The sequence below is a fragment of the Varanus komodoensis genome, unplaced genomic scaffold (genome assembly GCF_004798865.1).
Source record: "Varanus komodoensis strain SLA01 unplaced genomic scaffold, ASM479886v1 scaffold3, whole genome shotgun sequence".
NCBI classification, from domain to species: domain Eukaryota; kingdom Metazoa; phylum Chordata; class Lepidosauria; order Squamata; family Varanidae; genus Varanus; species Varanus komodoensis.
In genome coordinates this window covers 11,777,821-11,791,987 of record NW_025335761.1, presented here as the reverse complement: position 1 = coordinate 11,791,987, position 14,167 = coordinate 11,777,821, and the positions used below count along the sequence as shown (strand labels likewise).

The 14,167-nt window shown below is 42.4% G+C and overlaps 1 protein-coding gene across 6 annotated transcripts in view; it reads left to right on the top strand.

The window, feature by feature from the left end:
• AMBRA1 (autophagy and beclin 1 regulator 1) overlaps nt 1-14,167 on the top strand; it is a 271,815-nt gene that overhangs the window by 75,274 nt on the left and 182,374 nt on the right. For all 6 annotated transcript variants that reach the window (XM_044435883.1, XM_044435880.1, XM_044435885.1 and 3 more), the window contains one exon: nt 5,602-5,688. In XM_044435883.1, coding sequence (XP_044291818.1) covers nt 5,602-5,688 — 87 coding nt within the window. The remainder of the gene's footprint in view (nt 1-5,601; nt 5,689-14,167) is intronic.

Sequence of the window (14,167 nt, the reverse complement as noted above, 5' to 3'; positions counted from 1 at the left end):
TCTGCCTGTTCAGATAGGACTGCAGTTGGTAAATTAATTGCAGCTAAAAGAGGGCACTCCTGGCCACTGAGTTCACCTGAGATTCAAGTGATAGCTTTGGGTCCAGGAACACCCCCAAGTTATGGACCCTGTCCTTCAGGGGGAGTGTGACCCCATCCAGGACAGGTTGAAGGCCCACCCTTTCAGCAGATAGACCTTCCTCCAAGAGCATCTCCAGTCCATCTGGATTGAGCTTCAATTTGTTGGCCTGCATCCAGTCCATTATTGAGCTCAGGCAGTGATTCAGAATGGAAACTGCCTCACCTGGCCTAGATGATACCTCAGCCTCCATCTCTGAATGACCTCTCCCAGCAGTTTATGTATATGTTAAACAGCATGGGGGACAGTTTAGAGCTGTGAAAGAACCCATAGTATAACTGCCATGAGGCAGAGCATCTGTCCCCCAGCACCACCATCTGAACATGGTCGGCCGAGCATGAGTGGAACTACTGTAATACACAGCCGCCACCAGCTCCTAATCCAGCCAACTTCTGCAGAAGGACACCATGGTCAGTAGTGTCAAAAGCCTCTGAGAGGTCTAGGAGAGCTAATAGTTGTTCTTCGACTGCCTCTGGTGCCTCAGAAAGTTCTTTCTGTTTAATACTTGAACATTTTTCTACTATAGAACTCTTTTTTTCTCTTTAAAATATTTTTGTGTCTTCTCTATAAACCTACTTCTTTGCATGGCTTTCCTTTCACAAACCACTCCCTTTCTTTCTCCTGCCACAATAAAACTAGAAAGACAGACAGACCCTCTTTATTATCCTAAAATATTTCAGTTTTACTTTGTTCTTTTCTTCAATATTCTGTTCCCTTATTTGTGTTCTTCTTGAGGGCAGCAAATGCTCAAAATTGCCAGCAATGGATGGGTACTCCCTATGCCTGCTTTGTCTGTGTGAGGAGCAAGTGACTGAACAATGACCTCATTGCCAAGCCTTTATGAAGCGAGCTAGGAAGCATCACAGCAACTGACTTTGAGCAGAGCTCTGGAACAAGGCTCCTAGAATGGTTGACACTTCTCTCATATTCCACCCATCTACTACTGACTATGCAAACTTGCAGTGACCTGTGCCTCTTACAACTGCCACTGCCCTTTCTGTGGGCCAATTGCTTCCCCCAACTATGGGAAAGTTGACAAAACTGAAGGTGAAGAAATTGGCCAAGAGGGCCAAAGAGGAAAAAGTGGCACAGTCTTCATTTACCAGATCTAACTGGTGCCAAATGGACTCTTAGCTGGTCCTGCCCATTGGTACTTTGAACTGGTTTCTGCACTGAGATTCAAGTCCATCTTGATCTCAGAGAGACATTCGAGACACACCATGTGTTTGTCTCTCCCCTCTCTCCAACAGAGACCAGCACAACATCATCAAGCCAACATCAATTCAGACCCATTCAGGACTGATAACCATTGAGATCATTCCCATTCTACCATCTTGGATTGGGACAGACACTTTCCCTGTCTTGTAGGCCTGTGAAGGATTCTATCATCCTTGGGGCTATTATCATCAAGGCCCCTCACACAGTGTTCAGCATATCTCCTACCATCTGAATATATATGGGGATGGGAGTGCTTCACTGAACCTCTACCATTCTGCTAACCTCCAGCCCCTCTTCCAAGAACCCAGCAGCCAACTTCTGCTCTTAACATTTTGCAAACCCTTAGAGCTGCCCACCTCTACTGCCATGCCACTGTGCCAATCCAGCTCCCCTGTCCCTGTGCTCTCCAATTTATGTTCATTGGCAGATCTTAAGGATTAAGAATCTGACTCTGACACCATCTGTTAAGTTGTCCTCTTCTTACCTGGATGCAGCTGTGGAAGGCCAGGGTTCCTGTCTCACCATCTGTGGTTATTGGTCATTTCACTGAACAGGTTCAGTGGATGACCTAAGCCCTCAGAATCTCCATGGAGAGAATATCAGACATGGTCTTCAATACCAGTCAGACTGAGGAATTGACTCTGGCTTCATTCCAGAGGTGAAAGTATGCTCCATCTCTATACCTTCAGGGAGAGAGTCCTACAGAGGCATTAAATAGGTCTCAGGGCTCCCATTTATATCTTAAAATCACGTTTGGATGATTTTAAGGATCAGCTTTCTCTCTCTCCCTATATGCCTGGGAAGTGATCACTTCTGGCATCTGGATTCTGTCACTAATACAGAGAGGTTACAGGATCTAATTCTCTGTCTTTCTGCCCATTGGTACCAAACATGAAACATTCCCATAGCTGGCCTTGATGGACAAGATATGCTCTCTCCTATCAAAGAAGGCAATCTCTCCTCTCATTGTGAGTTTATTTCATGAGATTTCACAGTACCAAATGGCATGGAGGATTTCCACTGATATACCAAGTGATATGGAGGATTTCTGCTAATCCTGGACCTAAGATACCTTAATTTTTTAATTTCACCATGATGATCATGATGATGATCATGATGAAAATAAAAAAATCTGAATGGTCACTTTGTAGGGCATCCTTCCTGTTATCCAGCAAGGACACTCGTTCGTATTGGTGGATCTAAAATAATGCTTATTTTTATATCTCTGTAGCACCATCCTACAGGCACTTTATTTTCAAGTCAGGAGAGAGACCTACAAGACTTTCCAACTTTCAGTTTTACCCTTTGAATTCTCTACCTCCTCAAAGGTCTTCACAAAATGCCTGTCGATGGTGTATACTCTACCTGTGTTTGAAAGGAGTCCTGGTGTACATACCACATGCTTTTTGTTGGGCAGACTGGGTCTCTGCCTCAGTAATGAAAAGTCAATTCTCTTCCCTTCCCAGTCTATCCTCCTCACTAGGGTATACATAGACTCTACTACAGTGGCAATGTATCTCTCTGAACCCAGAGCAGTGGCACTTGTGGAGATGACTTTCAAGCTCCACTGGCAATGTGTTGCAACAGTATTCCAGATTCAGGGGCTTCTTGGACATATAGCAGTGACTGTGCTGGCAGCTCCCTTGGCCAGGCTCCTGGTGAGACTGCTTCAAGATGGCTTGCCCACACGTTCCATCCCACAGGCAACTATCCAAACAAGCACCTTCAGATCCCCCTGTTATCTGTTCCAACCTCATTTGGTAGACCCAATGCTCAAGCCTCTTCCTGCTTTGCCTGGTGGACCAGGCTTTCCAAGGGAATTTCTGTTACAAGCTGGCTTCCTGTTCAGATGGGGAGCTCACTGTGGTTCTCTGAGGACTCAAGGAATGTGGACCCAATCCCATGCCCACAAACACATAGTTTTTGTTGAGCTGCTTGTGGTGAAGAAGGCTCCCCTGTGTTCCAGATGTTCTTACTGGGATATTATGTTGAAATTGCCACTTAGAATACCACAGTGGTCTTCCATATCAACAAACAGACACCAGATTGATTCCACTGATGTGGCTAGCTATTTGAATCTGGGACTAGTGTGTCCGCATACAAATTACCTTGATTGCTGTTCACATCACTGGAACCAGCAAAACCTCAATGGATCCGTTGAGTAGGAAGAGTCTTGATATCTATGAGTAGCAGATTGACCCAGAGATCTTGCACAAGCGTTGTATTTGGAGTACTCCATTGGTAGTCCTCTTTGCCATTTGAGACAATGCAGCAGTTTCTTTTCTTGGGCACCTGTCCATAGCAATTTTGTGTATTTCTTCCATAACCTATTTAGGGTTCTCCCTCTCTTTTCATATGTGAATTGTATTTTTGCATTCTTTCATAATAATATCTCTGGTTTCAGACCACAGTTATTCTGGTTCACAGTTGATTGAGTCATGTAAATCTGTTCTTTATGTGGTCTTTACATTCCCTAGGAATGTTATCTAAGCTGTATTTTGGCACTATTAGTGATCTTTTTCAGCTTCATATTTGATATTATTAAGTTCATAGTCATTAGCACAATTTGTTCCTGGTCTTGTTCAGGCAACTAGTTTCAGTTTAATAATTAAAAATTAAATGCTGACAAGAATCCTGTTTCTTGATGTGATCGGGATGTGATCGGGATGCTTGAAGGGTTTAGAAGACTTAAGATAAATTGAATGACAGTTCTCCTTTCTGGCTTGGGGGTGGGGTGGGAACTAAACACTCAGCAGAGTACCTTCCTTTGTGATCATAGCTGGTGCCTTAGATGTGTCTTACAGTTATACCTGTGATATTCAGGAAGAAATATGGGAAGTTGCTGATTAATTTTGGAAGCATCACACTTGGAGAGTCTTGCCATTAGTAACATGCATAGCATTTCAATGAAGGTGTCCTGCCTGGGTCCTAGTTCTGGTTTGAAGAGATTTCTCATTTGCCTTTTCCAAAGATAGTATTGAACTTCCCTATCCAGACAGAGGTCATGTTCTTAAAGTGACAGAACTCTGGAATTTTGCTATAGGCTTTACTGGACAATATACATACTTCCAAGGTAATATATTAGAGGCTTCCTCTCTCACTTTCTCTGTGTATAAGTAAAATACATGTCACTTAGGCACTTAAGAAAAAACTGCATTTTGAGATCTGAATTTGAATTTTGCATGCAAGTGATCAATTGTTCAAATGGAAGTATAGTTTTTTTGTTTAAGGATGCCGTTGTTTGAAAAAAACCTAGTTGAATTTTAGTGTTTCTAAATCCAGGTGAAAAATCTGTGTGCTTCTTGTAACTCATACAGCATCATAGGTTTTGTGGTATTAAATGATCACTAGGTGGATACAGACTGGGTTTTGAATTTAATATCAATAAAAATAATGCAGTTCTACAGTTTTGGTTTGAATAAGGAGTGATAGAATTTGACTTTGTTCAATTCAGAAGGGTGACAAATTTGCCAGAGTTTGAATATGGAAATTGTAAGCATTGGCAAACTCATATTCCTGAATGGTTTCTTATGAATGTACTTTAGTCTGTGGGTTGACTTATGAACATCTGTTAGTAAATAATTAAATTAAATTATTAAATCGTTCATTCCCCTGTCATCCAGTGGTGAAGCACATTTGTAGATGTTCTCTTATTTCTGATGTACTTAAAGATATTGTGGGTTAATGATAGACGCTGCAGCATCTCTGTTTTGATTCTTTTTTTTTTTTTTGTGCAAGAATGTGAGTGTGGAGGTTGATAGCCTCCTAGATTGGGCATTACTACTATTTTCTAAAGAGAGCCCTTTTTTAAATAATTTCTTTGACTGCTCATTATCCATGCCAGTGACCTCTGGACATGAAGAGTCCGTAAACTCTTTAGATGTGTCAAGGAAATGCTAACCTCTAAACAGCTCCTGAAAGGGAGAAATATCAGGGAACTAGAATTGTTGTTGTTTGCTCTAGGTTGCAATCTATGTGCTTTGCGGGGTGATTTCATGTGAAAAGTGGATCATAATGGGTCCATCTGTTAGCCATATGGTCTTGATAACATGCACTGAAAAAGAAATTGGGCATGATTTTTAATGGAAGCTAAATATGATAGAATATTGCTATGATTACAAAAAGGAATAAATAGTGGAGGATAGGTTGTTCCAAATTTTATATGGAAGAAGCAAAAATGCTGAATGTATAAAGGCAGCTAGTAGTTTAAATGTTTCCAGTTACATTTTGTGTGTTTTCTTGTAGGAGGCTGTTGGAGTCTTCACTAATTTCACTATCGCGTTATGATGGAGCAGGATCCCGAGAACATCCAATTTATCCTGATCCAGCTAGGTAAAAAAAAAATTGAATCCCATGATCAGATTCTCCTATGTATCACAACATTTTTAATGTGAATTTCACCAAAATTACGAAGAAAAATATAAATTTCTAATAAAATATATTGCAATAGGTATATATAAAATGGCATTCATAATGAGTAATAAACTAGCAGCAGTTATGCATAAACTTAAGAAAAGGCAGACTGAATATCTGTAGAGGGTGTCTAAATGCCACTGGTTTAAATATTGAAAGTATCCTTACCTCCTGCAGCAGTTAACTGACTTAGGCAAACAAGTATTTTAATAAAAAGACATTGTGGTGTATAATATGCAGGATTAGCTGAATAAGTTTTAACCTAAGATTTGTAGATGCTTCTAACACTGATTCAAAACCAGTGCTAGGCAAAAAAGAACCATGTAATCCTCTACTGCATTCATCTTTGTGTATCATACTTGTTCACAGATTATCTCTCAATTTGTAAATATTAATTGTGGATTGACATTAGTCCTCAGCCTGCATCAATACTTTCAATAACAGAGGGGATTCTGAAGCTGTAAAAGCAGGAAGACCAAACTGAAATTGTAAAAAATGTTGCTGTTGCTATTGCTATTCAACTGAAGCCACAAGTCATATTTGACATGCAAATATTAATCATTTGCATTCACTAATTGATTCAAAGTAAAAAATCAACCTGTTTGTCCAAATCTGCCATATGAACATTTTCTTATCAATTTTTAAGTCTTGTTTTCTTCTCAAAGTCAGGTTAGCATAAGAAAATGAGTGATTCTAACTGCCATGTTACAATATGCCACCCCTCTCTAACTACCATGATTGTAAGAAGTGTCTTACCCATTTTAGTGTACTGAGAACCTATTTGGATAGGGGATAAGAATTGCAGGACTAACAAAGGTAGATAGGCTATGTGTGGATCACTAACTGGTTAAATAATAGAAAGCAGAAGGTGGGAAATATGGTAAATTCTAGTTTGAAAGCACATAAGACATCTAAGCAGGTCTGAGACTGGCCTGAGTTTGGAGAGGAGACCATCTGGGAACCATATGCAGCCACTTTGAGTTCCATAATGGGAAAAAGCTGGGATATAAATGTAATAAATAAATAAATTCTTCTAATGGAGGGATGCAAACAGTAATGTCTCACAGGCACCAGTGCTTCTCAGCCTATTCATAAATGATACGGAATTAGGAGTGAGCAGTGAAGAGGCCAGGCATGATGATAACACCAAGCTGTTTATGGTCCTGAAGCTAAAAGGGATTGTGAGGAACTCCAAAATAAGCTTTCGAAAGTGGGATAATGTGCATTAAAAATGGCAAATGCAGTTCAGTATAAGCAAGTATAAAGTAACTCATGTTGGGGCAAAAAAATCCCACCTTCAGGTATAAGCTAATAGATTCTGAGTTGGCAGTGACTAAGGAAGGGACCTTGGGGTTCTTCGTGGTCTCTGTGCATCCCACATATGGGCTTAGCACATCAATGCAGCCTGTTACTGGGGAGATTTAACAGCTGTGAGTTATTTGGTGAGAGCCCTTCTCCCATCCTGACATCCATATAAAAGAAATGGGCTTCTGCTGTTTCCCTTCAGTTCTTCTTTATACACCTTCGGTGCCTTGGGAAGTTATTTCTCATTCTCAAGAGTTTTCTCTTGCCTTATGTTTTCAGTATTTTTTCAGCTTTCCTATGCACTCCCCCCCCCAGGCAATCCCCTTTGTCTCCCTGCTTAATCACCATTTTCAACAGTTTTCCCCCTCTTTCTACTTGCCTTTCTGCCTCTTTTTCCATTGGCATTGAGAGCTCCATTTTGTAAATCCATCTATTTCAATGCCAGGCTACCCCTGACTGACTGGCATCCTTAGTGTTTCCTGTGCCTTGGCAAGGGGCACATTGTGCTCCCATTGCCAGACTTTCTCTGTGCAAGCTCACAAGCAAAGGGTCCAACTCCACACAGAATTGTGGAACAAGGCCCTTCCTGCAGTTGAAGCCTTGGGCTTGCGTGAGCTTTTTCACCCATCTGTGGCAGCCTCTCTCCATTCTTGCAGGTCCATGCCGTCTGCCATAGCCACTGCTCCCTCAGCAACTTTCTTGGTGGCCCTTTCCATGCCCCCGACTTTAGGCAAGATATACAATTAAAGCATAAACATGCCAAGAAACTGACCAGATGGGCAAAAGAAATGTGTTCCAAAATAATTTCAAAGTTAAGTCTTCTTTGTCTTTGTTCTCTGAGCTTTGAGCATTTTTCTTTTGTTTTTTTCCTCCTCTTTAATAACTTAGCTTGCTATTTTGATCTTTCTTTTTTGATCTTCTGTAAGAAAAATGCAGAAAAGCTAGAAAAGGTACAGAGGAGGACAACAAGGATGATTCAGGGACTGGGGATAAAGCCCTTTGAGGAAAGATTGAGAGAACTGGGCATGTTCAGTCTCAAGAAGAGAAGACTGAGGGTTGATATGTTAGCACTTTACAAGTACCTGAGAGGCTGTTACAAAGAGGAACGACAGCATCTCTTCTCATTCATTAACAGACTTGTTAAAAGGAACCAGATTTGGACTGGACACCAGGAAGTATTTCCTGACTGTCAGGGCTTTACTACAATAGAAACTATTACCTGGAGAAGTTGTGGACTCTCCCTTACTAGGGACATTCAGAAAGTGTCTGGACTGTAACTTAGTGTCCTGCAATAGCAGGGGGTTGAACCTGATGGCCTTCCAGCCCCTTCCAACTCTACTATTCTATGAAAACCACTACCTTTTTTCACTTTTGGCAGTGACTGATGTCATATACTGTCTGCTGGAGAGACTGGGCCTTTGTATAAACTCAGAAAAAAACCTGTTCTTTCCCCTTTTTAGTCTGTCCATTTCATTGGGGAATGCAGAGACTCCACCAAAATGGGACTGTATCTCCCAGATTCCAGGACAGCAGCATTAACTGAGACTGCCTTCAAACTGCAGTGGCATCGTGTACTGTCAGCTCTCCCAATTCAGTGGCTTCTTGGTCTCATGGTGTGATGGTGTCTGTACTTCCCTTGGGCATGCTCCGGATGGAACCACTCCAGTTCTGGTTCAGTCCAGCAGCCAATACTGCTTTCAGATGCTTGATGTGGTCTGCTCCAGCATCTCCTGGTGAATTTATTTATTTATTTATTTATTTATCAATTTATATCCTGCCTTTTTCCTACAAAGGGCTCAAGGCAGCTTACATCATTCTCCTCCTCCATCTTATTCCCACAACAACAACAACCCTGTGAGGTAGGTTGGCCTGAGAGTCTGTGACTGGCCCAAAGTCACCCAGTTGTCTCCATGGCTGAGCGGGAACTAGAACCCAGATCGTCTGAGTCCCAGTCCCATGCTCTTAACCACTACACCACACTGGTTCTTGTATCAGCAATGATACAGTGATACTCTTGAATTCATTGTATCAGCATCTCCAAGGGCATACCATTCCTCAGTCAGAGCTGGGATTTATGGTAACAATGGATGTCTTCCTACTTGGATGGGGAGCCCATTGTGGCTTCCTTGGAACACAATGGGATGAGGGGAAAGTGTGCAGACATATAAACTATCTAGAGTGGCTTGTGGTACAAAAGACTCTTGCTGGGTTTTAGACTTTCCTGCAGGGACTCAATGTACAAGTCATGATGGACAATACCACTGTACAGTGGTGCCTTGGCTCACGAAGGCCTCAGTTCATGACCAAATCGGGTCGCGAACAGAAATTTCATAAAAATGTTGCCTCAGGTCGCAAACTCTGCATTGGGTGATGGTTGCAAGTGCACCCAGTGCAATCGCGGTCATGCTGGGGTGGGCGAGATGGCTGTGATCGTGCCCGTGTTCCCTGCCCAAGTGCGCTCATGCCCACGCCCACCTCCCCCCCACACACCAGCGCCCGCCTCCTCCCCCGTGCGCCTGCAATCATGGAGGGGGGGAGATGGCTGCCATCTTTGTTGTTCTTTGTCACTTTGCTTCAAATTTTTATAAGTAAAAAAAAATAGTTGCAGGACAGATTAACCAGTGTAGTGGAGTGATTAAGAGCATGGGACTGGGACTCAGACGATCTGTGTTCTAGTCCCCGCTTAGCCATGGAGCCAACTGGGTGACTTTGGGCCAGTCACAGACTCTCAGCCCAACCTACCTCACAGGGTTGTTGTTGTGGCGATAAGATGGAGGAGGAGAATGATGTAAGCTGCCTTGAGCCCTTTGTAGGAAAAAGGCAGGATATAAATTGAAAAATAAATAAATAAATCTTATTTACATTGACCCTTATGAGGAAATTTGACTTGGCTCATGATCAGTTTGGTTCACAACCAGAGTCCTGGAACGCATTAAATTTGTGAGCCAAGGTACCACTGTAGTGTTTTACATCAACAAGCTGGGAGCTAACATGTTGATTTTGTTAAATTGGCTTGCTGTTGAGCTCTGGGACTGTATGTCAATCAGTGCATCACCTGGAAAGCTGTCTGCATCTCTGGGAGTGGCAACAGCCTAGTGGACTCCTTCCACAGGAGTCTCACCATTCATGAGTGGCAAATGAATTCAGAGATGCTGAATGAGATCTTCACAACCCAGGCAACTCCATCAGAATATCTCTTCGCCACCTGGATCAATGCTGTCCACTAAAGCTTCTGCTTTCAGGCAAGGCAGGGGCTCTCTGTTAGGTGTGTTCCTGCTATGCTGGATGAGGACCTTATTCAACTTGTTCCCCGCATTTCCTCTGATAATGTGGGTATTACAGAAAGTTCAGTGGGATGCCACAGATTGCATCATGATCACCCGCTGGTGACTGAGACAGCTTTGATTCACTCAGCTCCTCAGTCTGTCTGAGGGGAACTACATCTGGCTCCCAATGATACCAGAGCAGATCTCATGGAATCAGGGAAGGATTCTTCATCTGTTCATCCAGAACCTTTGCCTAACTGCATGGAGGATCCACCCCTAGGGTTCATACAGTCTCCTCTCTGCAAGCAACTGAACTCCATTCTAGAAACAGCTCTGAAGCTTGACTGCTAGGAAGTCTTATGAGGCAAAGTGGAAAGCCTTTCTGACATTCCCTTTGATCCCAAGAGCTGCATGATAGATCAATTTCTTTTTTATCTGGTCACTTTATATCATCATGGCTTAAAGGGATCATCCATTAGAGTCCACCTAGCAGCCATCTCCTTTTTGCACTGAGATCCAGGGCTCATCAGTTTTTCACACTCAATGAGTAGGCAGTTCCTGAAGGGAGTGGAAAACTTTCTCCCACCTATTTGGCCAGTGACATCATTTTGGAGCTTCTCAGTGGTCCTCCACATCCTTATAAGAAGGCCCTTCAAGTCTCTGGTGACAGTTGATCATAACTACTGTTATGGAAGGTGGCATTCCTAGCAGTGATCACATCTACTTGATGATATAGCACACTTGATGCTCTATGGGTAGATATTTCATATCTTGTCTTCCATCATGACAAGGTAGTACTGTGCCCAGATCCCTCCTTCCTACCCAAAATCATATCCCCATTTCATTTAAGCCAAGATTGGCTTTCTTTCCATTCTCATCCAGCCTGGTGGATTCTACTCTTTGTATCATGGGTGTACATAGAATGTTGGCATTCTACCGTTGCAGAACTGAGTCCTTCCTTCAATCCCCCAAACTTTTTGTTTGCTATGAAGGCAAGGCAAAGGGTCAGCCTCTTTCACCACAGAGACTTTTGGGTTGGGTCATACAAATGCTAGCCTGTGAGCTAGCTAGATTACATATTCCAGTGTGACCTAAAGCACATTCAACCTGTGTGATGGCAGCTTTGACAGCATTGCATGCAGATACCCTGATACATGCAAAGACTTCTGCAAAGCAGCCACTTGACTGACTCCATTCATCTTCACCAAGCATTATTACTTAAGTGTTCAAACCACCGCTGACTGTGCTTTTGGAAGAGCGGTTCTATTGGTGATACTTGGATGACAACACCACCCCGACCAACCATGTATGAGTAAACTTGCTAGTCATCTGTATGTGTGATTCACAGAGACCACAAAGAAGAAAGTAAGGTTGCTTTTGTAATGGTCATTCTTCAAGTGGCCATCTGTGCATTCACACAGCCCACCCTCCTACCTCACTACTCCACTGGGTCTCATGAGCAACATCAGTATCTGTGTTTGTCTGTGGCTTCCTCCCCCACCCCCCTTAATATAATTATGGTACTACACTGAACGTGAAGTTGGTACTCCTGTTCTCCTGATAACCCTTATGGTACTCCTCAGTAATGCAGGAATGGTGCTGCTTCATTGAATGTGGGGTTGGTACTACTGATCCTCCCAAGGCTACTGGATGGTCTTGTTGGAATTGAGGGGAATGGAAGGAGCTCTTCCCTTTCACATAGACACCAGGGTGGGGAAGGGGTTTGTACCAAAATGCTGTTACCTATTAAATCTTCCTGGTACATGCATCACACAGGCACAGAGTGCATATGTGTGAATGCACAGACGACCACTTGAAGAAGGACAGTTACAAGTAAGCAGATTGCCTTTCTAGTGGATAACTAGATGAAAATGTTGACCCAGTGTGCAGTTGCTGTGAAAAATGGCACAGTCTGTGCTAAGCACAATTAGGAAAGGAACTGAAAATAAAACGGCAAATGTCGAAGAACCCTCATACAAATCTGTGTTGCAGCTACACTTAAAATAATGTGTCTGGGTCCGGTCGCCATACCTAAAAATAGATATACTGGAATTGGGAAAAATGTAAAGAAGGGCAGCTAAAATGACTGAAAGGTTGGACCAACTCTCTGTGTGGAAAGATTATAACAGCTGAGATTGTTTAGCTTAGAAAGGAGGCACATGATGTGGAGAAAATGGAGAGGGAGACATTTTTCTCTCCCTGCCATAGTACTGGAACCTTGGGTCATCCTATGAAGTTGATTGGTGGGAAATACAGGACAGACAAAGGAAATGCCTCTTCACACATTGTATAGCTAAACTGTGAATTTCATTTCCACAAGATGTAGAGATGGCCACTAATTGGGAGGGCTTTGAAAGGGCTTAAACAAATTCATGGAGGAGAAGGCTACCATTGTCTATTAGTCCTGATGGCTGTAGCCTAACTCCAGTATCAGAGGCTGTATGTGTGTTTTCATTAGTTGCTGGGCTGGAGGGTGCAGTTATACCTTATGGCTTATACTATGTTTTTGAGTAAAAAATAGCAAAATCTGGTATTGCTTAGCAAATAAGGCCAGTACTATAAGGCAAGAAAGTCAAATGCACCAGTTGTGAAACAAAGCATTACGTCCTAAAAAATAGCCTCTAGGTATAAATAGAGGAATCCCATATAAAAATAGTTAGTTGTAGATATAGTATTTATTTATTTTACCCCATAATCTCAAGTTGAAAAGATGCTCATCAATCTATACTGTGAGATCTCATTAATGTGCTTTCTTGAATTTAAGAAAATTTGGTATATGAGTATTCCCAAGCAGTTAATAAAATCTGAGTACTTTCAAAATTGCTAGTGAATGAATACACTATGAGGGACAATATCTTCAGTAGACATTGATTCAAGACTTTGACCAACTAATTAAATAACCAGAGAAATCATCATAACATTAGTCATCTGCATCAAAATTGCAACTGATGGCTAAAGTTACAAGGTAAGTAATAAAATTATCAATGGGAAGTTTCATTTTAAATTTTAAACAATCATATACAGATCCATGAATACACTCCAAACATAAATCAAATATCAGTGAGGAAAGTGGACCTCCCAATCTAATACCTCTCCCAACTATGAAATTTGTTGTTGTTGTTAGTCACGAAGTCGTGTCTGACCCATTGCGACCCCATGGACAACATTCCTCCAGGCCTTCCTGTCCTCCACCATCCCCTGGAGTCCACTTAAGCTCACACCAACTGCTTCAGTGACTCCATCTAGCCACCTCATCCTCTGCCGTCCCCTTCTTCTTCTGCCATCTATTGTTCCCAGTATTAGGCTCTTCTCCAGGGAGTCCTTCCTTCTCATTAGGTGGACAAAGTATTTGAGTTTCATCTTCAGGATCTGGCCTTCTAAAGAGCAGTCAGGGTTGATCTCCTCAAGGACTGACCGGTTTGATCGCTTTGTGGTCCAAAGGACTCGCAGGAGTCTCCTCCAGCACCACAACTCAAAGGCTTCAATCCTTTGGCGCTCAGCCTTCCTTATGGTCCAGCTTTCACAGCCATACATTGCAACTGGGAAAACCATAGCCTTGACTATACGCACTTTTGTTGGCAGGCTGATGTCTCTGCTTTTTAGTATGCTGTCTAGATTTGCCATAGTTCTCCTCCCCAGGAGCAAGCGTCTTTTAATTTCTTGGCTGCAGTCACTGTCTACGGTGATCTTGGAGCCCAGGAAAATAAAATCTGTCACTACCTCCATTTCTTCCCCATCTATTTGCCAGGAAGTGAGAGGACCGGATGCCATGATCTTAGTTTTCTTAATGTTGAGTTTCAAGCCAACTTTTGCACTCTCCTCCACCC